General features: G+C 41.5%; 1 protein-coding gene across 5 annotated transcripts in view; it reads left to right on the top strand.

Moving 5' to 3' along the window:
• Positions 1–238: 238 nt before the first annotated feature.
• Positions 239–27,924, top strand: part of SYNRG (synergin gamma) — a 41,024-nt gene continuing 13,338 nt past the window's right edge. For 2 of the 5 annotated variants that reach the window (XM_051635696.1, XM_051635695.1), the window contains exons 1-15: positions 239–316; positions 4,290–4,330; positions 5,697–5,815; positions 7,681–7,811; positions 8,139–8,244; positions 8,840–8,951; positions 10,032–10,331; positions 11,059–11,283; positions 12,455–12,532; positions 13,213–13,409; positions 14,218–14,463; positions 15,488–15,624; positions 18,315–18,433; positions 18,617–18,679; positions 20,523–21,473. In XM_051635696.1, the coding sequence (XP_051491656.1) occupies positions 243–316; positions 4,290–4,330; positions 5,697–5,815; positions 7,681–7,811; positions 8,139–8,244; positions 8,840–8,951; positions 10,032–10,331; positions 11,059–11,283; positions 12,455–12,532; positions 13,213–13,409; positions 14,218–14,463; positions 15,488–15,624; positions 18,315–18,433; positions 18,617–18,679; positions 20,523–21,473 (2,899 nt within the window). In that variant the 5' untranslated portion in view covers positions 239–242. The remainder of the gene's footprint in view (positions 317–4,289; positions 4,331–5,696; positions 5,816–7,680; positions 7,812–8,138; positions 8,245–8,839; positions 8,952–10,031; positions 10,332–11,058; positions 11,284–12,454; positions 12,533–13,212; positions 13,410–14,217; positions 14,464–15,487; positions 15,625–18,314; positions 18,434–18,616; positions 18,680–20,522; positions 21,474–27,924) is intronic. The other 3 variants (XM_051635699.1, XM_051635698.1, XM_051635697.1) reach the window with 2 other exon arrangements.

Below are 27,924 nucleotides of genomic sequence, written 5' to 3'. Positions count from 1 at the left end.
TTGATTTTTGTCAACACGCAACCTCGATTCTTACAAGCGTCTGTGAAGAGAAGCTGGGGGGGGGTCCCTCTCCTGCCTCGGGCTGGTGTCTCCCCCCTCATCTCTGCACGTCCCTACGGGCCAGGCGTGTCCTCCCGGGGCCGGGCCGCGGGGCCGGGCCGAGGGCGGGCTGTAGAGCCCGGTCCGGCCCCGGAAGCCGCCGCCGTTCAGCTGACAGGAGCTGCTGGGGCCGGAGCGGGAAGATGGCGCTGCGGCCGGGAGCCGGCGCGGGGGGCAGCGGCGGGGCGGCGGGCGGCGGCGGAGCGGGGCCTGCCAGGTCCGTGATGGCGGGGGAGGGAGGCAGGGAGGGAGGGCTGCGGCCTGAGGGGAGAGGAGGCGAGGGGGACGAGAGGTGGGGGAGGCTGAGGGGCGCACAGGGTGGAGGAGGAGGTGGGGGGAGCTGGGAGAGGTGAGGGGGAGCCCAGCGGGCTCGGGGTGAAGGTGGGATGTGGAGACGGGGAGGGGTCAGGGCCTAGGCCGGCTGTGGGGATGCTAGGCAGGGTGTGTGGGGTCCTGGGTGGGATGTGGGGGGTCCCACGTAAGGTATACACAGCCCTGGGTGGGATGTGGGGGTCCCACGTAAGGTATGTACAGCCCTGGGTGGGATGTGGGGGGTCCTACATAAGGTATGTACAGCCCTGGGTGGGATGTGGGGGGTCCCACGTAAGGTATACACAGCCCTGGGTGGGATGTGGGGGGTCCCACGTAAGGTATACACAGCCCTGGGTGGGATGTGGGGGTCCCACGTAAGGTATACACAGCCCTGGGTGGGATGTGGGGGTCCCACGTGGGGTGTAGGGGTCCCAGGCAGGGTGTGGGAGAGGCAGCCGTGGTGACTCTGTGTTTTGCTGGGATGTGTTTGCCTTGTGGGAGCCCACCTCGCCCCCCGCGCGGTTATTACAGCTCACTTGCCATCAAGCTCCACAGCCACAGTCTCAAGTACTGGGGGTGGGAAGGGATGTTGAGGTTTTCTCAGCCCTGCTTGGTGCTGCTGGTGTCGGCAGCAATAAATGTTGCTCACAGGCATCAGGCAGGGTTGTGGCTGCGCTGGGACGGAGGCTCCGCTCGCCTGTGGCTGCTGTGGGGGGTTTCTTTTCCCCTCTGTCCCACGAAGGGCCCTCAGCCAAGAGGGAGGAGGAAGAAACGTGTCAGGGGAAAAGAAACAGTGGTAAACGGGCTGTGTGTACCTATTGGTTTGTTTTTGGAAAGATTAGTAAGCTGGATTTTGCTGCCTTTGAAGAGTTAGTAATTCTTTTTTAGCACAGGGCCTTGCATGCTATTTATCTGTTGTCCTGCCTCTACGGAGGCTGGGAAAATCCTGCATTTGGCAAAGAGAGCTTAAGTTCCTTGAGCTGTCTTGGCTATCTGAAGGCTATGGTTTTGTTGACGTTGCTGCTTTGTTCTGGGGAAGAGGCATCCCAAGGGCTCTGGGATACTTGGGAAGAGAAAAGCTAAAGTATTTACCTGTGCTTGCTGTGGAAGGGATGGAGTCTGTTTATGGGATTCCTGACATATATAAGGCTGAAACAGTTATTGTGAGGGGCTGGATGAACCATCAAACCTCCTACAGCAATGTTGTCTGCTCAGCAATTTAATAGGAAAGTAACAAATAATGTTACCAGTGGACTGTAAGTTTTGAAAAATAATTTTAAAATCACTGTTTCCTATTATTAATATTTTGGTTTATTTGAGAATTAAGTCTGGAGGTAGAGGAAAAGTTCCCTTCTCTGTGTCTGTGTGGGTTCCTTGCCTTGTTTCACTTAAATTTCATGGATTTTTGCCGCTCAAAAATACTGTGACAGCCTGTGTTGTGTTGATAGAATTATACTGATTGGGAATTAAGGGGTTTAAAAATCCACTTGTAGACAGGAAAATGTGTTGATGTTGCTGCTATCACTGTGTGGTTTAGCAAGTTCAGTGGTTTTCTTCAGTGCCTCAGTTAACCTCACCAAGGACGGTGCCTTTGCCTGATTTCTCAACCATGAGGATCAGCTGCTTTAACTAGGTGCATGTGGGCATTTCTTGTGCATCTCTGCAAAGTAGTTTGGAAATTAAGTTTCTGTTCCTTGGCTAAAGAAGTTGTTGGGGTTTCTGTACGTGTGTGTGTGGCTGATGTTGGCAGCTGCACAGCTAAATCTTGGAGTGAGGTCTGTGTGGAATCTGAGTTGCACGTACTCTGCTCCTTTTAACTAGCTCATCTTCCAGTGCCCTCTAATTAGCTGTAGGTTTTTGGTTTGTTGGGGTTTTTTGTTTTGTTTTGTTTTTTTCAACAGAGACTTATAAATAAATCAGGAGCTCTGTAGAAAGGGATAAATATTTAATAGTCTGGCCTTTATTTGCTTCCAACAGGCAGTAGTACCTTGCTATGCTTGTTCAGTTTACGTTACATTTGCTGATTTGGATGAGTTCTTGTTGACTGGATTTCCCCAATAAAAAGGGAGAACTTGAAGCTACAAACACTTTTCTGCACTTGTGAGCTTTTAAAAAATTACTTTTAATATTTCATCATTTTGACTAAACTAAGGATGGTCTGTTTTTATGATGCCTAAAATTGCTGCACTTGCAGGTCTGGCGATTGACAGGAGCTCAACACCATCTGAACTTGCTTGTGTTTTAGGGGGATGTGCTTCTGGCGAGGCACTCAGTACTGACAACTGTTTCCACAGGTGAAACCAAATGCAGGCAAAATCCAGTTAATGCACTGGGCTTCAGCCCTTCAGTGGAGAAAACAGCTTTTCTGGCCAATACAGGACTTCAGACGTGGGTGCCTCTATGATTTTTCAGCCAGCTATTTGTTTTCATGTTGTTAATGTTTGTTTGCTAGGAAGTGGATTAAAACTGACAGAATTGAACATCAGTCAGTTGAACCCACGTTGGTGTGAGCTGAACCCAACCCAGGGAAGCCCAGCATGAGGTAGTGTGTGTCTGCACAGTGGTTTGAAGAGAGAAACCAGAAATTGTGGTGATTGAGGGTGGTAGGACCTGGAGCTGGTAAAGGTGTAGGTGTGTGTTAGCTGTGGAAGGAGGAGTTAGCACATAGTGGTCAGGGTAAAGGAGAAGCTTCAGTATTGAGAAGATTCTGAGTTAGAGGATGAAATTAGGAGTAACATGGGTTGTCTTGGTGACTGAATAACCTGCTGTCTGTGTAGTGGGTAGGTGCAATTTGCTCCTGGATAAATGCATAATTTAAATTCCTTATTTTATCTTGGTACTCACATTACACAGCCCTTTTATATTTATAAACCAGGTTGGCTTTTGGAACTTCCTGCAGGTTTTGAAAACCTGTCTGCAGTCATTTATGACAGCATTTTCTCCTTTACTTTGAGGCAGCTTCTTTTCCATCCTCCCTTGTGCTGAGGAATATTGAATATCTGTAAGTTTGTTTCTCTTTCATGGTATTTTGATGTAATAGCTGCCTGGGACACTGAGCAAGGTTCTTGTCTGGTGAATTACTGCTGATGTGGGTTTCTTAGAGCTGCTTGCAAATGAGACTTCTCAACTGGGTCCTTTTTTGCTGTTTGGCAGCACAGCACATGGTTCTGTTTGGAACTGAGGGCTGGCAATTTCCATTATTATTCAGTTGAAATGTTAACAGCTCTCCCTCCAGGTGCACTTGGAACTGGAATGAATATTTTTTTGCAAGGCATTATTTTTCTTGTAATTAGATGTAATTGAGAAAATAGAAACTCAATTATTTTGTGATACTCAGTGTTTCAAAGGTGCAGAGAATGCAGAGGTGGTGGGGTTTTGTGGGTAGTTTGTTTCTCTGTGAAAAACTATTAATAAGCAGCTGAGAACTGTTGTCTGGTGCAGTTAATGGCCTTGCTGAATCAGATACTTCCAAATGGAGTTGCTTATTCATCCTGTCGTGTCTGGAGGCCCAGCCTACACTGACAAACTGACCTGCAACCAACCTGCACAGGCACCGAAACTGTCTTGTGGGTGATGTTGATGACTCAAGGCCATTTTTGTGTTGCTGTGGAAGATAAGATCTATTTCTTCCTGGATTTGCAGCCCACGATGGTGCTGGTGGGACTCTCCAGTGCTCTGAGGGGATCCTTGGGAGGGGTGACCTTTCTCCTGAGGTGGGGTTGGGTTCTGTGGGACCTACCGGAGCAGATGATTGTGCTGACTAGAAGGTTGGAGGCTCTGGCTGGTGCTTCTGACGTGCAAGTTGAAGTAGCTTTTTTCATTAATTTATATTTGCACTAAAATTACAGACTTCCATGTATCCTTTTTTCCTCCTGCAGCTTCATGTTTCCAGTGGCAGGTGGTCTAGGTCCCCCTCAAGGTACGTATGAACATTTTGAGCATGAAATGCTTTGCTCTGTTTAGATACTTTAAACAACTTCAAAAGTTCTGCACTGCTGCTCAGAAGCATGATTATTAATTGAACTCTGTAGCTCTTTTTCCCCTGGAATGCAGGACTGGTGAGCTGACTCTCACAACTCTTACTTATAAAACTTTCTATGCCATGTTGAAGAAGCAGTGTTACCAGAATGCTAGATGAAAGATCTAGGAAAACTAGATCTCTGAATTTGCCTGTAAGATGTTCGTGTTATTTTCAGTCTGGTATTTAACCTCTTTATGCTTCATCTACCAGCTGTTTATACCCATATTGTGTGGGTGTTGCAAGACCTGGTAAATATTTACAAAGCACAGCAAGACCCTGGGACAAGAGTCACAACCTGTGTGGAAAGTATTCATACAATAGGAGAGCCTCAGCCTTAAATTACCTTTGTTCTCATTCCTGTTGCAGTCCTGTTTAATTAATGGAAAATACAGGGAGAACTTGCAGGGAGAGTGGAGAGTTTCCTTTTAAAAAATCTCAGGGACTGATTTATGGATTACTCCTGAGTAATGTGTAAAGTGTCATGTCCCTCCTGAAGAGCTTTTGTGTCTGATGTTCAGTTCAGCACAGTTACAATTATCTCACTGTGTGCTGGTAACAAATGTGTGCTAGTGTCTGGCTCCCAAGATATCATACAAGATATGAAAATAATGAATCATAATCCATTTTATTCAATGAATTCATATATTCCAGCTTGATTTTGTTGAAGTTTAGCTTTTACTGACAAATATTGTAACCATTCTAATATCTGTAGTGGGCTAATTAACATACAGACAAGTTATCCAGGCAGATCAGAGTGTGAAGCTGTGTTGTGAAATAATGAGTTTATTTCCCAAGACTCTTCTTCAAAAACTGCCAGTATCTAAGGTTTTCCTTTAAGAGAAATGGGCGATTATCAGCACCAGTCAACCTGTTTAATTAAATCTCGTTAATTGGAAATTACCTTTTAAAAAATCATATGGGAAGAAACCCTCAGAGAATCCTTGGGCTGGTGGCACAATCTATCAGCTTGGTTATTGTGAAAGCCCCATCACGTTTCTTCCCATAGACTGACCGGTGTCTAAACTGAGGAGGTTCTGTGGCTGCCTGTAATGTAGCATTTTTGTTATTTTTTTAAGCAGTCCAGCAAGACTGAGAGGTTTTTTTCCTTTATTTGCTGGTTTAGTTACAAAAATACACCCAAAAAACACACCAAAAAATGCCCCCCAAAAACCCAACACCAACAAACAAACCCAAAACCAAACAACAAAAAGAGAAACCCTCTAACACTAACTGGGAGCTTACCATGTTTCATGTTTCGTTGTAGGGATGATTCCCATGCAGCAGCAAGGATTTCCAATGGTCCCTGTCATGCAGTCCAACATGCCAGGCATGATGGGGATGAATTATGGTTCTCAGATGCCTCCTGGACCCATGGCCATGCAGGTGCGTGGCAATAAAATGTGGACTGAAAGGAGATGTCTGGGTGCTTGTCTGAAAGGTGACAGCTGAAGAGAGTGGAACTTGGCTAGAAACTAAAGGATGGGGATCAGTTTCTAGTGGGACATCCTATTTTGTAGTACTCTCTTTGAAGATTTCTTTTTTTTATAATTTAAAGAATTCTCCAAGCTTTGTTGAGATCTGGACGGAGCGAGTGGGGGAGTTTGGCATACATTACTCACTGTTGTAGAGCAGAGAGAAATGAGGGTGTAGTGCAAGGACAGCATCAGCTATATTTAAAGTAACATGGATGTTGTAGCCCACTCAAAGATGTCAGTGTGAGCTTTCATTTCATTACACGAGTCATGGCACCAAAGTGCGCTCAGGGAAACGTGGTCTCTGAAGAGGGAAGGAAACAAAAGCATCAGCAAGATGCTGAAAAGGTCCCAGATGGCATCTACTCCACAGTGTGGTTAGTAAGAGTATTGAGTTGTTAAGTAGCTACAATTTAAAACTCCCACAACAAACCTCTTCTGCCTTTTAAATTTTGCTTCATGCTTTTTCTGCTTTTGCTTTGCTGTGCTTTGCTTGCTGTTAAGGTGGAGCATTGTGTGGGATTTTAAATGAGACCTTTATAAGCTGATAAGAGTGACTATGTACACACTCTGATTGATCACAACCAATTCACTGCATTGTTTTATCCCTTTGTAACTCAAATGCTGGAGTTAATAGAATCAAGTTTCCCCAGTGCAAGTGGCAATTCATAAACTTTGTTTTTAATTACCTCATTCTAGGGAGCAATGAATCTCTTAAATATACTTTATTTTCTCATGTGACCGGTCTTCCCATTTGTCCAACTTCCTGTGTTCCATTCTCATTATTCTTCTTGTTTAAAGTAATTTTGTCTTTAACTCTGCTGGTGCTAATTGAGGGAGAACAACGAAATATGAGTAGCTAATATTATGTTTTCTCTCTTTGAAACTTCTGATTTCGATTTAGCACTAGATGTGCTTATGTACAAAATTATAATTTGCTGAAATTTAATGTCGTGGCTTTGTAGCCAAACTGCTAGTGATTTTATTGTATCCTGCCATCTCCTTACACTCCCTTCCCATCCCCACCTGGAATTTATTAGATTAATTTTGTAAAATTCATAGTAGGAAGGTGTTTTTTATGAGAGCTGGTCTAAAAATAATGAGCAGCTTTTGTTCTCTTTCTACGAGTTCTGATACCAAATACAAAAATTAATAGTAAGAGAAGTAAATTATTCTCTGGCCTCTTTTATACTAGGCAGACTTTGCTGCTATAACTGCACAAGGATGTATTTCTCAGCAAATGTTTCTCATACAGATGCAGTTCATTCAGACAAGTCACCTCTTGGTTGTTGTTGTGCACTGCCTCCTTCCCTTGGCCCACTGAGTAAGCTATGTTTGCAAAACGTCTAGACCACGTTTTTCCAGCATCCATCGTTTGTTAGGAGTCTGCACCTCCAGCATGGAATTGTAAAATATCATGCAATCGCTTAGAAAAGGAAATTTAAATAGAAAAAAAAATCCCCAAAGCGTGGTACTGAGCCCCGTGTAGCACTGCAGGATGCCTGTAACCTTCCTGAGTTTTGCCTTTGATCAGGAGACTGTCCTGTCCTCTAAAATCCTGTAGGAGTTGTAGCTCATTATGGAGAGGGAAGAGTGCCATCTGCTGAGGGACCAGGGTGTGCTCACACTGCTCTGTACTTCACGCTCGTCGTTTGGCGAGATCTGATTCACAATTTGACAGGGTGTAATTGCCAGTGGCTTGATTATTATTATTTTTTTCTTTCTGTGGAGAGGGGAAAAAAAAGCCTGGGAGTTGTATTATTTCTTTTGTTCCAGGGTGGGATGCCCTTAGGGCCCATGCCAGGGACTGGGATGCCTTACATGGGACAGGCTTCTTTCTTGGGAATGCGTCCAGCAGCCCCACAGTACACCCCTGACATGCAGAAGCAGTTTGCAGAGGAACAACAGTAAGTGAAGCTTTGCTGACTCTTGGGAGATTCTTCTAAGGGGGAGATGTGGTCTTGAGAGGTGATCCACACTGTAAAAACACCAATAGCTTCCCTAGAGAAGTTGTCCATTTAGAGCTGTCAAATATTGAGATCATTCCATTGCATTTGGAGGCCACCTGTGAAGTCAGTAGTGGCTGTCGTAGAGGCCTAGGAAGAAGCAGAAATGGGTGCACCAAGTCGTCTGAATTTGAGACAGAAGAAGTGGGAAAATTAAGCAGAAGCTTGCCATGAAAACTGGAGTGAAAAAATATTTTTAGAATTAAAAAAAAATTCATTGTGTTTCAGGAAGAGGTTTGAACACCAGCAGAAATTCTTAGAAGAAGAAAGAAAACGGCGCCAGTTTGAAGAGCAGAAACAAAAGCTGAGACTCCTAAGCAGTGTGAAGCCAAAGGTATGGCCTAAATAATAAGTGGGGGTTTTCTTCTGTTTTTGTTGGGTTTTTATGGGATGGTTTCTTTCAATAAAGAAATAAGTGGGGAACTTACATGAGACATCAGATTACGTCTTAAAAAGCATGTGGAATAGTTGGTCCTTTGCACACTCTTGGTGTAATGTAAACAGTCTGGTGTTGAAAATGAAATAGGCTTTTGAAAAATAAAACAACCTGGTGTGTAACATTTGGAAGTAGATTGAGTTTCTGGAATGGAGAAAGGTTGGTTGGTTGCTTGTTAACTTTGTCCAAAAATTTGGACACTTGTAAGGAGCTCAAGGCTCTTATCTGCAAGAACAGAAAAAAATGAGTGATGTTTGTGTTGTTCCTTTGTATAAAACTATGTCTGAAGCCTGAGAAACACTATTATGGTATAGTTTGAAAAAAAAAAAAGGCTTTCTAAACATGTTGATATGCCTCGGGAAGGCACTGCTGGAGAGGGAAGTGTTAATCTAACAGCAGGCATTGCTACCTTTTTTTACTGAAGAAGTGTGGATATTGAAAGAAAGCTGACTTCTCCTGTGAATTTTTCAAAATGTGTTCTGTGGTGTTTCAGACAGGTGAAAAAAGCAGGGATGATGCTTTGGAAGCCATTAAAGGAAATTTAGACGGTTTTTCTAGAGATGCTAAAATGCACCCAACACCAGCATCACATCCAAAAAAGCCAGGTTTGTCATTTTTCTCATTTTCCAACTGAAAATAAAACTCTTAATGTTTTAAATTTTCAGCAAGGGGGAACTAATTGCGAGCAGGATTTTCATTTGGTGGTACAAAGTGAGTGGATTCACTGTTTTGTAAAACAAAGTCTTGGGGTTATGAGGGTGAAATTAGATATCAGCTTTTATTAGGAGACTTGAAATCTTTAAAAGAAAGTTTAACGTGCTGTGCTTAATGTGAAATGTGGAAATTGATAATGCACTTGTTCTTTTCTAGTCAAAGCATTAATTAATGTTTTGCAGAGTGCTTTTGAAGCTGGGAAGTGCTGTACAAGTGCTAAGAATGATCAGAACACTGTGTAGTGACTGCAGTGTACTGTGACATCTTACTTGTGCACCACTGCCAGGGCATGGTCAAACCAAAGCCTTCTGTATCCTCAGTAATTACTCCCTTTGTACAATGGCTACTCAAGCTTTCCTATGAGTTGTAGGAGAGTTTGTTCTCTGTCTAGCCTGAAGCAAAGCTTATTTAGGCAAGCTTTTTCCTCTATAAAATTATTTGCTCTTTGATAATGCAGAATTTACAGGTGGTTTCTGACAATGTTCTGTTGTCTGCAGACATGCCCACCCCACGTTAGTTCTGTTAAAAGGGGTAACCATGCAAGGGATCCAACAGCAGATTGTGTCTGCTGAGACCTTACCATATATTACTGAGCTTTTGAGGATAAAGCACTGCTTGGAGGGAGAGTGTCCCCATGTGCATAGTTTGAAATATTATTTCTTGATTTGCTTGGATCCAGTCTGTTTAAAACAAACAGAGCACTTCCTTAGCCAGTGTTCAGAGTCAGCTTTCAAAATCTGGGATAGAAGATGCATGGTTGGAAGTGGCTGCTCAGTTCTACCTTATGTGTTTATTATGCTGACATAATAAGTCTCACATTTCTCCCAAATCTCCCATCCTCTGCTGTTTCCCCTCACCCATTTGCTGTGGATACCCAGTATTTGCTGCTTTTCCTGCCTTTCCACCCATGAACCTTTTTCCTCATCGCTTTGTGCGTGTTCATTCCGTTGTGTGTTCATTCCATTTTACAGATCATCCCAGATCATCCCATTCTGCTGTATCTGTTTCCCACTCTGCTTTTCTTGATGATGAAGAGTTTAGTGACTTTATACAAGGGCCTGTTGAAACTCCCCAACTGGTGCCTCAACCCACCCCTCAGCCTTTTCAGCCTTTTCATTCTGCCACTGAGGCTGGGCAGCTGCTTTCAGAAAAAGCTGTGGTCCAGCCTCTCCCTCCAGCCCAGGCTCCAGTGTTATCCATCCTGCATGGTACAACTGGGCAGGTTCCTTATCTTCCTGCCTCTGCATCTTCACCCAATACCCGTAAAACAGGTAACTCTAAAGTATGGTTTTTTTAATGTATCACCTTCTGTCATAGAGCTACACCAAGCTTTTACTTATTTTATTGGGTTTTTTTTTCAGTCTGGCTGAAAGAGGTAATATATAGGCAATTAAGCAGAAACCTGCTGATCCATGGGAAAAGATGGTTTCAGTCCCACTCTTCCTTCCCTTAGAACTGCACTGTAAAAGCAAGTCAGGTGTGGATCTGAAGATTGCTAAATATGCACATGGCTGATCTTAAGTGAATTTAGTCTTGGGTGCTAGATTCTTCATAAGTCTGTGTAGTAGAAAAAGACATTTGGGATAATTGGTATTAAAAAAATAACTATTATGCTAGTGTGGAGCACTTGTGTGCTTCCTGTCTTGGAGGCTAAATGGGTGTTGGTGAGACTAACGTGAAGGATTTTGCAGATGTAAGTAGATATTGGACACTTCTGCTATTGATGCCTAGATGATTATACAGTGGTGATCCTAATACAGGAAATAGTTTCATGTATTTCTTCTCCTACTTGTTTTTGTTGGACTTGTTGGGTATGATGGTAAGTGAAGGGCAGAACCAGGTTATAAAAGTGTTTGAACAGGGTGATGCTGTTGGTCTCAGCTGGGATGGATACTCATCTATATAACTCATCAGTGGTACCAATAATACTTTGAAAGTGTGGAATTGCAATCTGGGTGGTTAATAACAAAACATAAATAATTCCTCCTGTTTGTTCAGGCTCTTCCTTGGAGGAGAAAGTCTTAGATAATGGCTCACATGAATGTGAACAAGAGCAAACCAAACTTAAAGCATCTGAAGTTGAGCACAAAGCCTCAGCTGCGAGCAAAGTGCATCCCAGTCTACCCATCACTGATTGGGATGTTGTAGGTGGACATGACAGTGGTACCACTGCTGCAGAGGTGCACAAGGCTTCAGAACAAAACATAGCAGTTGAAGAGTGTGGTGAGCAAATTAAACATTTGACAGAATTTAAATCTACTGAGATGCTGCTTGAATGCTAACACTCTGTACCCTAATTCTAAGGCCAATCCTGCATAATTTTGCTCTGAATGCCTGCTTGAATAATATGTCAGTGCCTCCTGCTCCTTGCTAAAAGTGTAACAATGTTGATTTTACTCTAAACTTTTTCCACGTGAGTGTATTGCTGTAATCACTTTTAACATGTTTGTTTAATCAGGTCTACTGTTATACAATATTCTGTCTTCTTTCTCAGGAGCAAAAAAAGATGTGCTCTCTAAAGGTTTTTATTATATGTTTTAATTATTTAAAGAAACTTATTACTTAAGATTGTCAATATCTTAGTGGGTTTTCTTCTTCTGAGGAGATAAAAGGTTAAAACCCCTAGCTAGTTAATATGTTTCCCAGACAATTTGCTACTAAAAGTATATGTGATTTAGGGATCAAAAGCTGAACTAGATGAAAAAATTAAGCAAGCTTTAATTTCCGGTTCTGTATTATTGAAGCTGACTATTGACTGTTTGGTTTTGTTGCATTCCAGATAAAATAGATGCAAGGTCTCTGGTCCATCTTTACTGGTGCTCTTGTGTTGTATTCAAGGGTTACATGAAATATGGGCTCCACTGTAGTCAAGTATGATAGAAAGTACATGTACTCTTTACTGGAGGATGAGAGGAGATGGAGAAGGGAGAGAAAGACAAAGAATTTTCAAATTATTCTGATTTTGACCAGAGCTCCATCCAAGATGAGCATAAAATCTGCTTAGAAGGGAGCTAGATAGGAAGTAAAGCAATGAGACTGAGGCAAAGAGTCCACACAGTGGAGAAGGAAATAACCAGTTTGCTGTGAAATTTTAAGACACAGTGAGACCTGAGCTAGAAATTAAGAGGGAGGCAAATGAGAAACTCCTTATTTCATTATGTATATAACTCCATTCTTGCTGTTACTGCCAAATCATTCTAGTTAATATGTTGAAAAACATATTCCTGCAGTAGCTGTTTTTCTTCTGAGCACAGTGATTCTTATCTGAAATCTTTGCCTGAAATGCTACATGATACTGACCAACTACAATCTAGTCTCTAAGATCTTTATAGTCTGAATCTGTATATTCTAAAACAACTGTCTGTCTTTTCCTTCCTGAATGGAATATGTTTAGGAGTTGGAGTGTTCCCTTCACAGGATCCAATTCAGCAAATGATGCCTCCTTGGATTTACAATGACAGCTTGGTGCCAGGTAAACAAGAAAGCAGGCTTTTAGCCAAGTGGGCAGTGGAAGGTGTGAATGTACCTGTGCTTAGACTGCCATTTATTGATCACTGTATTCTTCTTCAATCATCAAACAAGTCCTGTGTCTTTGATAGGTTACATATTTATTGTGGCTTTCTCTGCAGTTGAAGAAGCACGAGTTTTATTCAGACATTTTAAATGTTTAATCTAGAATTTGTTAGGATAGCAGATTATGCTAGTAGAGGTTGGATTGCTGATAATACTGCTTTCATGGGTAGTTTGTTTTTTGGCATGTCTTGTAATTAAGCAGGCTCATTTCTTAAGGCAATTTATCTTATATATGCAAATAACAGTAAATTGTAGATGAAATACTGAAGTAATTATTGATTACACTGAAGTTTAAATATATAAAGCTGTTATAGCTATCTTTATGTATGGATTATCCTGCAATTTTATGTGTTTTGATATTGAGTATTTGATATAAAATACTTATTTGCTTGTGTTAAACTTGTCTGTAAAGGCCATCCAATAACACATTTAGATGAAACATGATACCATACAATGCCAGAATGCTTACTTTACACATAATTTGATATGATGTTGAGTTTGAGATAAAATAGAAAAGCAACCTTAAATTTACTTGAAAACAGCAGTTGTCACTGTCTAATACTGGCTCACTCTCAACAGAGTTGTATAAGAAAATTTTAGAAACCACTTTGACTCCTACTGGAATAGATACAGCCAAGCTCTATCCCATACTGATGTCGTCTGGATTGCCCAGAGAGACCCTTGGGCAGATTTGGGCCTTAGCCAACCGAACCACCCCTGGGAAGCTGACCAAGGAGGAGCTCTATGCTGTGCTGGGAATGATAGCAGTGACTCAGGTATGACTGACACCCTGGGGATAAGGCACAAGGGCACTTCACTCAACTAATCTGCCTTAGGTTGCGTGTTGGCACCAGTGGCTGGTGTCCCACACCTGTGGTAAAGCACCACTTCTGTTGAAGTCTGGAGGAGAGACTCCCCTTGTAACTTGAATGGGATTAAAATTTCATTCCCTGTACTTACGTTGCAGTTACTCCTTTATTTCGTGTCAGGTGAAGATAGTTCTCAGACATACCTACCAAACACATGTATATGCATTTCTACTAGAAAACACTCTTGTTTTTATTTTGCTATAGAGACATCTGTTTTCCTCCAACTGTATGAGTCCTGTATCCCTTAGTCTGCAAACAGATTGACTTGCTGCCTGCCTGCTGCACCACTGGAATGTTAATTTTAGGCTTCCATTCTTTGTCAGAGTTGTCATCTCTTAGCAGCTTATTTCTAAGTACCAGCCCTGTATAAAAAGTAAGACAAGAGTATCTTGAGTGACAAAGACCAAAGCTGAGGTGCCTTGTGGGAGGGTGTGTAGGAAGGATGATATGGCACCAGGTTCAGCACAGCTTTGCTTGCCACTGCTTACTAGGTTAGCTTACTAGGAGCCAAACAAGATTGCTGTCAAACACAGGGTGTGGGATATTATCCACTCGCTTATGCTCTTGACAGCATGTTTTGGCTCAGGAGGTTTACTTGAAGCTTGAACATTTCCCTGCTCTTTCGCTTATCCAGGAATAAAAGCTAGAAACTGGAATTTTTGTTTGCCTGTTAATTGATGTGTCCATGGTTGACTTTGCTTTTCTGCCTTTACAGAGAGGAATACCTGCAGTGAGTCCTGATGTGTTAAACCAGTTTCCAGCAGCCCCAGTCCCCACGTTGACTGGTTTTCCCATGCCACTGCCTGCCATGAGCCAGCAGCCCCTGTTGCCCCCGGCGCCACCCGGCTCCGTGCCCCTCAGCATGGGGCCAGCCGTGGTGGGACTGAGCATCCCGGCACCAGGGGGTGGAGCTGCCCCACAGCCCTCGGGAGGTTTCCTGCCCTCCTTCCCACCCGGCCAGGTCAGCTCCTTCTTGGTGAGACACTGAAACAGGTTGCCCAGGGAAGCTGTGGCTGCCCCATCCCTGGCAGTGTTGAAGGGCAGGTTGGATGGGGCTTGGAGCAACCTGGGCTGGTGGGAGGTGTCCCTGCCCGTGCAGGGGGGTTGGATCTGGATGATCATTAAGGTCCCTTCCAACCCAAACCATTCTGTGATTCTTACCTGGCACATCTCCACTGTTCTGCAGAGAGAAATAGTCTGGCTGTTAACGATGTGTAGTGACAACAGACTTTAGATCAAGAGCAAAAAAAAATAAAAAATAGAGCTGAAATCTAGCACGTGATGTCTAAAAAGCATGAAGTTGTGCCACTAAGGATGTCCTTTTATTTTTTCTTTCTTCCTGGTGGCATTAGAGGAGGTGCAAAAGCTTTCTCCATTACAAACTAATTGCATTGAAAGAAGATTTTAGTTGTTGTTAGGATTTTGTGATAAACCTAAAATGCAACTTTAGGTTATACTAAACAACAGGTAAAATAACTCGGAGTTTTCAGGATAAGCTAGGAACTATGAAAGCCTTTGGCTTACAGCACTAAGTCATGTAGGGGGTAAATTCTCCTGTTTGCAGGTATGGTTCACCCTTCTTTGGAAAGTATTTCTTCTGACGCTGCTGCTGTGTGTATTGATTTTTACCTTACTGATTTTTATATTATTGATTGATTTAAATTATTAATATTTGTCCTGTATTAAAGGTATTACATGGCTAACATCAGTGATACATTTAATGTGAGAGTTAGAGTAGGATACTTTATTCTACTGTTCTTCTTGCATCCTACTTGTAATCCTTGTGTGTGTTCTGAGTTGGGTGAAGTGCAGGCCAAGTGGAAACACTGACCATACAAATTTTCTGTGCTAATGTTGAAAGGTTTTTTCTGACTTTTGGGTTTTTTTATTTCTTAAGTCAATCTCACTGCTCTGAACTGCTTTCATGCTATATGACAATTTGTGAAGACAAAACTATAGCAATTTACGTGCTGTTTGTAATTCAGGTAGTGAAACCAGAAGATGATGACTTCCAGGAGTTTCAAGATGCTTCAAAGTCAGGCTCACTAGATGACTCTTTCACTGATTTCCAAGGGGATGTAGCTGGCTCCTCCAAAGCAGCCAGTTCACAGCACCAGAGCAGGTAGATCTTTGGTTCCTGCCCCTTCGGTATTTTCAAACTCTTTTTAAGATATGAAATGTTTTCCTCTTTTGTGGTTAGCTTTCTAGCCTGTAATTTCCTGGTCACCTGACTTCTACTCTGACAGCTTCTTTTGAAGGTTGTTGCAACTACAATTAGGCTTTTTGAATCAAAAATTACTTTTGATGTACCAGAGGTGCTTGGCCATTCTTTGGCATTCTAGTCATCGTGCTGAGGTAAATCACATTTACAAACTCTGGAGAGAGGTTTGCAAGTGCTTATACTGCTGCACAGGTAATTGAAAGTAACTTCATACTGTGCATTCTGGGGAAAATCTTACCCAAAGCTATTCAGGAAAAGTACCCAGGGACAGAGGAGTTCTGCAGTTAGTGCTGTGGGCTTCCATTACAGGTGTGACCCCATGTTTGATGGAGTTGGTGGAAACCATTTTCTGACATTAAGGTCTTTCTTTAGGCCCTGGATATGGCCCCAAAATCCATGCAAAGAGCACGATGTTGTATTAAAGGGCTGAGCACAACAACAGAAGAGCATCTTGTTATTTCTGTTGTTTCTCTGGCCAGTGCTTAAACTTTTGGTAACTGACTATAAATCCCAATTGAAATCTCGTTCTGTCTTGGCTTTTCATTTGGGACGCTGCCAAGCTGTAGTTCCAGATCAGGCAAATTTTGTGTAACAAAATCAGTAAGCATGTTTACTGCCTTTGAGAGTTTGAAATCAATCTTTTGAAGTCCTGTGATGACAAAATTTCAGTGTTGTTGTTTCCTGTTACTGCACACGGCAAACTTGTAAGTATCTCCCAGGTGTCTGATTGTAGGCACGCACCTTTTCCGTGTATTCAACAGGCTGTTGTGATCCTGGAGAAGAGAAGGCCCCAAGGAGACCTTATAGCAGCCTTCCAGTATCTGAAGGGGACCTACAGGAAAGCTGGGGAGGGACTTTTGACAAGGGTGTGTAATGGTAGGATGAGGGGTAATGGTTTTAAGCTGGAAGTGGGAGTTTTAGATCAGACATTAGGAGGAAATTCTTTAGCGTGAAGGTGCTGAGACACTGAACAGGTTGCCCAGAGAAGCTGTGGCTGCCCCATCCCTGGAAGTGTTCAAGGCCAGGTTGGATGGGGCTTGGGGCAACCTGGTCTAGTGGGAGGTGTCCCTGCCCATGCAGGGGGTTTGGAATTTGGTGAACTTTAAGGTCCCTTCCAAACCAGAGTTTTCTGTGATTCTGAGTTGCACACAGAACTGTGCATTATGGTGCCATGTGCATCTGAAGAGGCTGTTTTAAGTAGATCTTGATTTGTGTGAGACTTCATTTTGCAGTTAATGCTATTCTCTTGCTGAAAGTTTGAACAGAAACATTGTTTGTAAATTCCACAACAGGAAGTAGGAGATCATAAAAAAAAATAATAAAAGGGATGTTTCTTTTTCTGCAGCAGTTCCCTTTATTCAGTTGTAAAATCATTCAGTTTTGAACAGAGTATTACAATGAGCTATAATGTAATTGCTTATGGAGCTTTATTTTTTTAAAAAAGCCATCTGTAGAGTACAGATGATTAACCATTGCATTTGCCAAGATTGCATCTCTAATAGCCTGTTTTGCAGTGATGTGAAATTTAATTATATTACCATAAGCTATATTTTTTTGACATTGCACTGTCTGTCTGCAAGCATCACAGGCCCTCAGTAGCATGTGTGGGGAATTGCTAGGTTTGTGTGTTGCTTGTAGGCTGCTGATAAGGAGATTTAAATGACTCTGGAAAGATTCTTCCTTCAGGCCAAAGAATGCCATAGAAATTCACGTTTTCAATGTGCATAGAATTGAATAACATAAACTAAGAGGTAAAACACATCATTCATATGTAAAGGATGTTGCTCTGTAGAGCTGCCAAGGTCTGATAAGGGGGCTGGTGTGGAGGGCAAGCAAAGCTCTTGCAGAACCTCTGCTAAATCTTGGAGCAGTTGCTGACATGGTGTTAGATTTTTTGTGGCAGTTTTACTATATAAAGTAGAGTGTGTTTATGTGCAGAAAGATTTGCTTGTGTATGTGTGGACTAATCCTTGTTGTGCTGAGGAGATAGCAACCTGAACTCTCTGATTTGCACTGACAGAAATTCAAAGTTATCCTTTTGCACCCTGCTTTCTCTTCTCTTAATTTTCCAATATATAATGAAATAGAATCAAAAATAGATAAGCTGGAAGTATGGAGCTGGCAAATTCTCATGCAGTTTTAACTCTTTACTTTATCAGAGAGAATTGTCCTTATGCTGCCCTAGGGAAAGCCCTAAAGTGAGACAGCAGCAATTCCTGGGGTGTGCATGTGTGCTTATTCTCTCCTGGGCTAAGAAATTATGTGGTGTAAAGTTCTGGAGTGTTTTGTTCATGTTGTTACAGGGGAAAATCAAGAAGGGTGAAAATTGACTTGTGGCCTAAAGAAATACGATTAAGTGAGATAAAGTGCTAATTCACCCATCAGTTGCACAGCTGCCTCTAGATGCTCTTATTCTTAATAGATCCTGAGGTAGTTTTCATCAAGTTCCTGATTAAGAACTAACTCCTTAGGGTACAAGCTGAGGTTAACGATTCAAATTTTGTATTCATAGCTCGTCTAAATGAAACCTGGAAATGTAGATTTCTCATCAATAAATTAAAGAACTTTGCTTTTATCTCTTTTATTTTTAGTGTTCCTTCTTTACTAATGCCACTCCCAGGTAATAAGACACTCTCATCAACTGATAAGTATGCTGTGTTTAAAGGAATTGCAGCTGAGAAGCCTTCTGAAAGTACAGCTACTTTTGGAGGTAAAAGGAAAAATACAGAACCACTATGAGCAATTTGTTGCAATATTTCATAGATCTTGTTTTTACATTGATAAAATTAATATTTTTAACAATAGTAGCAGTTATTTCATTCTAATTTTTATTGTAGGAATTCCTAACTCCTGAATGTAAATGTAAATGTGTTCCTTTTCTCATGTTCACTAGATTGTGGAGACAAGTACAGTGCGTTCCGTGAACTGGAACAACCACCAGAGAGCAAATACCTAGGTAAGCAGTGTGGTTTTTGGAGCTGTTTTAACATGCCTTCTTGGTCACTTTTATATGCTGCAGAATTTCCGTTGCTAAACTTCTAAAATAGTTGTGCTTTTGCTCCTCTAAACAACTCAGCAGGAAATATCCAGAAAAAATAGTGTGATTTGCTACTGGAGCAATCTCCACATTGTATTTCTAGACAATTGGCATCTCTTTTGGATGCCTCTGAGTTTTGTTTTAAAATAACAGCATGACTGGAATTTGTTCATTTTTAACTAAGGAGTCATATATTCTTAGAAGACAGAACAAGATACTTCTGGACAAAACTGCAACTTTTTTCTATTGTTAGGGCAGAATTTAAGCTTTTTGTGGTCTCTGGTGCTCGAGGAATAAATCTGATCACTTATTTTGAAATTTGCATTTAACTGGTTTTGATTGGGAAGGGTAAAACCCAGATGGCATCTGAGGTGAAACGTGTAACTACAAAAGCAGAATCTCCCTGAGTCTTTTCCAGATCCCTGTCTGACTCAGTTACACAATATAAGTGGTAATCTCATCTTGTTAATCAGATGGTGAAAAACTTTCATATATTATCAGTAGGCAGATCAGAAGATAAACATGTTACTGACTTAACCTGAACTTACACAGAGTTCTGTTAGATCCAGCATTTTGTTCCGTTAGTAGAAAACAATTTTAGATTTTAGGATAAAGCTGCTTACCTGAGTTCCCTCCTCCTCCATATTTTTCAGATGGAATTTCTTTTTCAGACATTGAGTTTCTGAAACTCCTGTAATTCTTTGTGAGGTTTTCATGCTCAGTACCTCCTCAGATTAAATACACACAACGAAATGAAATAACATTTCATCTCTTTCCGTTCATGTTCTACAATATATAGAAAATTCCTGTATTTGCCTGCTGTCCAGGTCTGACCACTCTTAACCCTTTCACCAGCTTGCATTTCTAATGGAAAAGTTTGCAATGCATCAGTAAGTTTAGTTTGCTGTGATGTTTTAGTTTTGATCAATAAGTAGCAATTTCACCAATATTTGTATTGTTGCTGGGCCAAGTGAATTGATTTGGAGGGGAGGGAGAATGGAAGAGTGTGTCAGGTACAGTCATGGTCCTTTACTACTATTATAGAGTATTCTTTTAAATCTTGGTTAAATTAATTTAAGGCATGACACTGTGTGATGGCTTAAAAAAATACATTTTGATGATGTACTTTTACAATAGAACAAAATCTGTGTATTGGACACTTGTCTGCAGGTATGCATCAGTATTTTGAAATTACATGCTGGTGAATGGGTTAAATGACTCAACATTATCAGCAGGGTTGCTTTTGTCCCAACCCTCTGCTGACACCCCAAAAAAGAACTGCATTTGGGCAATATTTTGAAGGAAGGGAGGGGGAGAATTGCTTCTGTAAGAAGGTAAATACCATATCGGTGTAAGTGAAATTCGATATGAAATTAATTACTTGGCAAATAAGGATGAGGTGGGAAAAAGAACTTACCTGGAAGCAGAGTGAGACAGTACTGATCACCTTTTGAAAGTGCTGGTCATACTGTGTTTTGATATTTACTCAATGTAAAGGGACTGGCATATGACTTTGAGGCTAGTTGAAAGACTTAGGTGTTTGCTGGAATGAGTAGTAGAATTGCTGACCTTGGAACTTGTGTGGTTCACAGACGTTGAGTTTGCAGTTCTATGTGCTTCCTGAGGTCTTAATTGAAATTGTTTGCATAAAAACTTCTGACATTGCATGAAATAATTTGCTTGCTTGCATGGCGTGAGTATGGTGTGTGTGTTGTCACTGCAGTGTCTCATTATGGGTGGTTTTCATTGTTTTTATTCTCAGGAGATAACCTTGCAGAATTCAAGCCTTCAGGAACCGATGATGGTTTCACAGATTTTAAAACCGCTGACAGTATCTCACCACTAGAGCCACCTACAAAAGACAAAACTTTCCCTACATCCTTCCCTTCTGTGCCCATTCAGTCCAAACAGCAAACACAAGCAAAAACCTCTTTGAATCTGGCAGACTTGGATCTCTTTACCTCCACTGGTGAAAACAAGCAGCCCTCCTTCCCACCTGCATTTAATACATCAAAATCGGGCTCCTTCCCTCCACCACCCCTTCCATCTACCACTTCCCAACCAGCACCCAGCAAAAGTTCAAGCTTAGCTGATGAGTTTGGAGAGTTCAACCTTTTTGGGGAATTTTCTAATAGTGCATCAGCCAGTGGACAAGATGACTTTGCAGATTTTATGGCTTTCAACAATAGCAGCGGATTTTCCGAACAAAAAGCAGATGACAACTACAATGCACTTAAGCTAGAGACCAGCCCTGTTCCTCAGCCTGGCTCATCTGCCAGCACGGTGAAGAGTGGGCAGAGTTCTGCCACCACGGCTACACCCACCAAATATGATATCTTCAAACAGCTTTCTCTGGAAGGCTCTGGAGCAGGCTTTGAGGAGGGGAAGGACAACCCGCTTTCTTCAGTGAAGAGCGATGACGATTTTGCTGACTTTCACTCTAACAAGTTTTCTTCCACGTGCAACAGCGCCGAGAAGTCCCTAGTGGATAAAGTGGCAGCTTTCAAGCAGGCCAAAGAAGATTCTGCTTCGGTGAAGTCTCTGGATCTCCCTTCTATTGGTGGCAGCAGCGTCGGCAAGGAGGATTCTGAAGACGCGTTGTCTGTTCAGTTTGACATGAAACTGGCTGATGTGGGAGGAGATCTTAAGCATGTCATGTCTGATAGCTCTTTGGATTTGCCAACAGTTAGTGGCCAGCATCCACCAGCAGCAGGTGAGGAACTGGTTAGATTGCTCTGGTAATGTAGGTGATGGAGGTTTCAGTGTTGTTCTGTGTGCTAAATTACAGTATTATGCACTAGTCTTTCGGTAGTTGAAAGACTCCTCAATCTGTGCACCCATTAGCCAACAGCCCCTCAGCAGGGCAGTGTTTATTTCCTGCCTTAGGTGACTATAAATAGATTGAAAAGTTTGAACCCCATGCCAGTTTATTTTTGAGATTTGACAACATCGTAACACTGGTACCTGTTAGCTATTGTCACTTAAGGGATTCAAGTGGAAAATTTTCTAATGCAAACACTGTCATTCCATTTATATTAGCAAGATGGATGGCTGAGAGTCTCATTTTAATCTCTTGGTTTCAACAAAGCATTTGGCTGGGAAACTTAACCCACTCTGCGCTTCTGAAAGGGTAGGCAGAACACTAATTTGTGCTGTTAATGAAAAAGCTGTCTAATCAACACCACTAGTATATTCCCCTTACAGTGGGGCTTAATCTGTGTAGCTAGTATTTTGCAGGACTGCAAGTAGAAGTATTGCATTCACTTTTTAGAATTAAACCCCTCGTTGGAATAGTTGTGCAAAGGGCCTGTAAATGCTAGTCTCATGATTGATAGCTTTTGGACCTAAATTTGAAACCACAGGACTCTTACTTTCTCCTTATCAGATGTTCACCTTCTTTAATTTCCCTTTCTGAAAGTACCCCTGAGACAGTGAATCGACCCTCTCTGATCTGATCACATATCATCAAACAGGTTTCCCAAGTGTCCTGCTTTTTCTTTTCATATGTACATAGGAAGATAAGATGTAGTTAAATGTTCTGTGGCCTTCAATAATACAGGAACCATTACTGTGTTCTAGTGACAAGTATTATGCAGTCAAAGGCTTTTCTGAACAGGGGTGGAGCATACAAACTGTAAATGTAAAAGCTGTTACTGTAAGGATTGGTTATTTCCATATTAAATACTTCCATTTTTGCAGGTATGGGTAGAGAAAATACACAGTACTGTAATTTTGCATTATATGATATTTTTAAGTAGGGGAAAATTAAGTTGGCAACTTCGACATGGAAGATACTCTATAACAGGGTACAAAATATCAGGAATAATTTATTAGCAAAGACATTTAATTTTCATATTACTGCTTGGTAAAATTCCAAGTTGAGTGAGCTGTCAAAAACGTAGCACCTACAGTGTATTCTTGAATGTTTACTTTGGTTTTGAAAGCACTTTTTCCTAATATTTTTCTAGCCTCTTTTGGTGGTAGTTTGACTTATGTAGCTCTTCTACAGGATGTGAGCTTTTGCCACAGAAATCAGTGATTAATAATTGCCATTTGTGGCAGGGAAGACTGTTTCTCGGTTTGTTTAAAGGGGTTAGCTGATCATGTGCTTGTTGCTAAACTTTTGAACTCTGAAGTATTAATTAGAAGCTATTTTTATTAAACTTAAACAAGTCTGTATTCTCCTATGGTGCCAAGCTAGACGTTTTTCCACAGGGAGAGTTTTACTCCATTGAACTCTCTTTGGATCTCGTAGCGGAGCGTCGCTCTGGACAATCTGTTACGAATACATCTCTGTTCCTTTGTGTATGTTTGATGCATTTCAAGCTGTGAACTGCTGATGTTCAAGCCCCCTTTTTTTTTTTTAAGTTTACATAAGTTAAAAAGCAGATTCTTTTTTTTTCCCCTCTTCATTTTCTTCAACCTGTAAATCTAATGTCAAAAAAGGACAGTATCCCTTTGTCATCCTCACTGCTGAGAAGGGGGAGTCTAGGCATTGGGAACCGTGTGTTTGGAAGCCCCTTGTAACATCCCCAGTGACAGGGCAGCGTGGCAGAGGTGGTGAGAAAGGATTTGACTTTTCTGACATACTGATACAGAGGTCCTTATCCTTTGGCTGTTGAGATTTTCCCATTGCTTACCTTCCAGGTGTGGGCAGGTAGGTTGCTTATGCTGGGAACTGGGAAGAAATTGAGTTGCTTCCCATGCGAAGGACTTTGATCTCTGAGGGAAGAAAGGTTTTCTGTTTTGCTCTCTCCAAAGGGGATACTGTCTCTTTAAACTTTGCTATTATTCTTTGTGTGGAAGGAAGATTATACTAATGTTGCCTGATTTCTCTTGCATTTACTTAGTATAACCCTTTGAGCACTGGCTGCATGCTGTTACTTTCAACCAGGCTGCTTCTTTTAAACCAAATTTGTGTTTTGCTCCAAGACAAAAGCATTTTAATTATCACCTACTTGTGTTACATGAATCTGATTTGTCCCACATCCCGCCCAAGGTGGCAGCAAGAGCTACCCTCACCTGGGTATTCTCAAAGGGTTATCCATCTGCTGCACTTACAAATCTGTAAAGTACCTTTTCCTTTGGCATTATTGGAGATCTCTGTATATTTTAATCAACTTCAGATTTTTTGCTGCTTTTCTAATGTCTAATTTCGACTAAACATTTCCTGTGTGAATGTGCCTTCTCAGATCTGCTTTGATATCTCTCTTCTGCAAGTATTGACCTGCATGCTTTATTCTGATAATGCCCTTACAAGCTCCTATGTATCACTATCTTTTGTGATCTGTAAGTCCTGCTGTGTTAATAAATATTATCTTGGCATATTTTGAAAATATGGGGATGTGTGTGATTTATTGCAAACCAGCAATCTATCTCTCTTTCCTGAAAAATACAAAGTTTAAAGTTGTAGTATCCCCTTAAGCTGGTGGGTGTCTGTGTCTTGCAGAGCTTGGTGGGGATGAGCTGCTCCTCTTGCAAAAGCTTTGACCTCACTCCCTCTGCACTTCTGAAACTTTACATCTCAGGCTGAACAATCTGTTTCAAAAGAGCAGTGTTTGAGAGGGATTGACTAGAGGTGATGTGTGGATGGCAGGGTTGTTTCTGTGAGTTGGTTTTGAAGGTATGCTGGTAGTTCAGGCTGAAGACAAGTGCTGTTTTCTCTGTCCCGTTGTCTCATCTGGATTTTTTTTCTGCTGCCACCCAAGGTTTTGATACACCTTTGTGAAGGAAACCAGCTGGGAAATATGTCTCTATCTGGGACTTTATGAGTAGAAACCCATTAAACAATATTCTGATATTTATTTAGCTAATCTCCAGTGAGCTAATCAGTGCCTCAAAGTAAAGGGCCCTGCTTCCCTTTTCTGTTTGGGAACGCCTGCTTGCTGAATATTAAAGCTCTCAAACACGAGTGACAGCTGTGAATCTGTGTCACATAATTATGTCACTTCAAATTCCTCCAAATCCTGGGCCACTAACAGTTTGGGATTAATGTCAAATTAGCAGACAAAGTAAAAACCTAAAATGAAATAAAGTTAAAGCATTACACCAGTGCAGACTGGGGTTTGTCGTTGGCTGCCACAAAAGCAAAAAACAAACCAGGAATGTTTTGGGGTTTTTTCTTCTTTACACCAGTCTTAAGAGACTTTAAAAGAAAAAAACAAAAATCAAACCTTCTGGATAACCAGTAGGTTATGCCCAGCCCTACAGCTTTTCCAACTGAAGGCTTGAACATAAACCTGAGAGACTTAATTCTGCAGGGCTTGTGCTGTTAGCGTTTGTTTGGCTAATCATACCTGGAGGAGGGGGAGTAATGTTCATGGCTCTGTACTTAATTACATTTTTGTCCAGACTTGACAGTCAGATTCACTCACTGGCTCTCCTTTGGTGTGATTCTGCAAACAGAAGAGCTTGACAACACTTCTCTATCCTGTGAAGGGCTCTCACAGCAGCGGGTGCATCTGTGTGTTCTGAGCATTGTCCAAGCTGAGCCAAGGGCTGCAGGGACACAGGTGCCCTGGGCTTCCCCAGGATAGAGCTGAGCTGTCCCTCTGCTCCCAGTGCAAGCTCAGGAGATCTTTATTCTGCCATGAAACAGTGTTTATCATCAGAACTAAAAGATAATTAGCAAAGTCATTAATTCCACAAGCTTTTCAAGCTTTCGTTTGTCCTTCATTTTAATGTATCTTACAGTCAGCATTCTTGATGGTTCCACCTTAGCAGTGCTAGGCACTGTCATTCTTCGGCCAAAGTAAATTGGAGTAACTCCCTTCTCATTAATGCTGTTCCAGGCTGCTTCAGCTGAGAAATGGGCTTTGAATTGTTCTGCTTGCTGACAGGCATGACCCTGGGAGCAGCAGGACCTACTAGCCTTTGTGTTCTCCCAGGTCCATCTGCACCTCTGCTAGGGAAGCCCCCTGGAAGCAGTGAGGAGTTGGTGCCTGTCCTTGTCCAGTCTCTGGGCTTCTTGCTCAGCCTGCTGGTGATGTTCCTAGGGTTACAGTTCTGGGTTTGGTGCTGTTCCACTAGGAACAGGACTAGCTAGCACCTGCATCACTCTTAACAACTGAAAAATGAGAAAAGAGTTGTATTCATTAATCAGAATTAAGTAGAAACTGAAATGTAAAAACTTGAAAGTCTCCTATTTTGGTTAAAATTCATAAATATATTGCAATCTTCTGAATTGTCTTCTTCAGGTTTCTTTAGGCTATCATGGTTGCTGTCAAGGGTTTTCCTTAAATGATAAAACTGTTGACATTGAAGGCTCCAGCTTGTAAACTGCCTCCAGCCATAGCTTAATCCTTGGTAGCTGAAATAAGTTGTTATAGTTGGCTCAAATGAAGGCTGCTGAGTCTTTCTGTAGATGAGATAACACTGGGAAACAGCATTACAGCTGTATTTCATTCTCTGTCTGGATTCTCCTGTATATCCCTTGACACTCTTACTCTGCCCTTTGTCTTGTCTGGCTTGTGGACCTGTAGCTGTCCCCAGGTGATCATCAGGCTGGTCAGACTATGGTTTTGGTAGTTCAAAATGGATAGCCTGTAAATGGTGAATATTTCAAATATTTTGCTTTAGAAGAAAATGCAAATTGGGTTTGGTTTCCAAAGCTTTTGGAAACTTGCTGCACTCCAGCATGATACTGTGAAGATCACTTTTTCCATTCTTGGTCCTCTAGAAAATATTTTTAAGGAAAAATAAATGTGGTTACATGGTTTTTTTTTTTTAATGGATCCGACTTTTATTTTTACAGACACACACACACACACACGTCCCACCCTGCCCCATCTATATGTGATTTGAGAATCTGTATCTCATGTATTTAATCTGAGGTGTGTTCTGTGGCCTCACCAGTGCCGAGCTGACTGTGCTGATGATGTGTGGCTTTAACTCTGCTGGTAACAGGAGCTTTTTGATTTTTATAACAAAACTAAACTCACATCTCTTGTAATTTCTGAAAGACACCACAGAATTGCTATTGAGATCAGTCTGGAATACCGTTTTATGATTGTGTTTCCCCAAAATCTGTGGATGTCTCTCTTGTGGTAGGATTACAGGATCCCTGACCGGTGATCTGTGTAAGATTTCTCCTGCTTCAACAAGGAATTATCTTTATGCTATTCAAAAATGCCAACCAAGAAATCACCTTTAACCTTACAAAAAGAGATTGTGTATCTTCAGAACAAAGCATTTTCATAGGATTTTGAATTTATTTAGTCTTTGCCCATTTTTTGATAAAATTTGGTGCTTCTCATCAGTTCAGCTTCTGTTCTCACTGTTAGGTGTTCTCCAGGAGGAAATGGAGGTAGCTCTGTAGCATCTGTTTTTGCTTAGTTAGAAGCAAATTATTCCCCCCCCCCCACACACTTTTTCCTGATACACATGCATATTTTTAAATTTTAAATTGCCGTAACAGCAAAATGAAGCTTTTGTTATATCAGGGGGAACAACTGCAGTGTTGTAACTGGAGCTTTTTGTATTCATTAAACCTAGCTGTGATCTTTAAGGAAAAGGCTGTTGGAGGAGCAGTTCTTAGCACTGCTTAATAAAACGATCTCTTTGCCAATAATAAAGATACCCACATCACAAAGAGTTCTCTAGGGTGAACCAAGAAGTGCTTTCCACATGTAAACTGTTTCTTTGCTTATTAGTCTGGTGGTAAGTTGCTCTGCTCCCTGTCAGGGGGGAAAATGCTCCTTGCTTCATTATGCAGTGAATACCCTAAGAGCTCAGATAAGCCTTTAGTTTTGCTGTAGCTCTGACAAGGGTGATGATTTTACTTCCTCTATGCAAAAACCTCTAACTTGTGGCAAATGATTGGATGAAATGCAGCTCATGGCACAGCAGTGTGCTGGGCTTTTTGCAGTAGAATAAAAATTCTTAGAAAAGCTACTTTACCTTGGCTGCTGGAGAGTTACACATGCTGTTCAATAAATTGTTTTAGGACTGCTTTAGCTGTAAACACTTTGTCTCTGAACACAGTATTTTTCCTGTAATAGAACACTCTTTGGAAAGTTTATTCATCAGAGTAATCCTTTTGTAGCTATCCAAATAAATAAAATGTAGGGAATTGAACTCTTGCATTTCATCTCTGCTCTTACACTTTTGCAGATGGGTTTCATGTCTGCATGAATTCATTTAGAGAGTCTTGAATCTTAGCTTGT

This window comes from Apus apus, chromosome 18 (genome assembly GCF_020740795.1).
Source record: "Apus apus isolate bApuApu2 chromosome 18, bApuApu2.pri.cur, whole genome shotgun sequence".
Taxonomy (NCBI): Eukaryota; Metazoa; Chordata; class Aves; order Apodiformes; family Apodidae; genus Apus; species Apus apus.
This window is presented reverse-complemented; position numbering and strand designations above follow the sequence as displayed.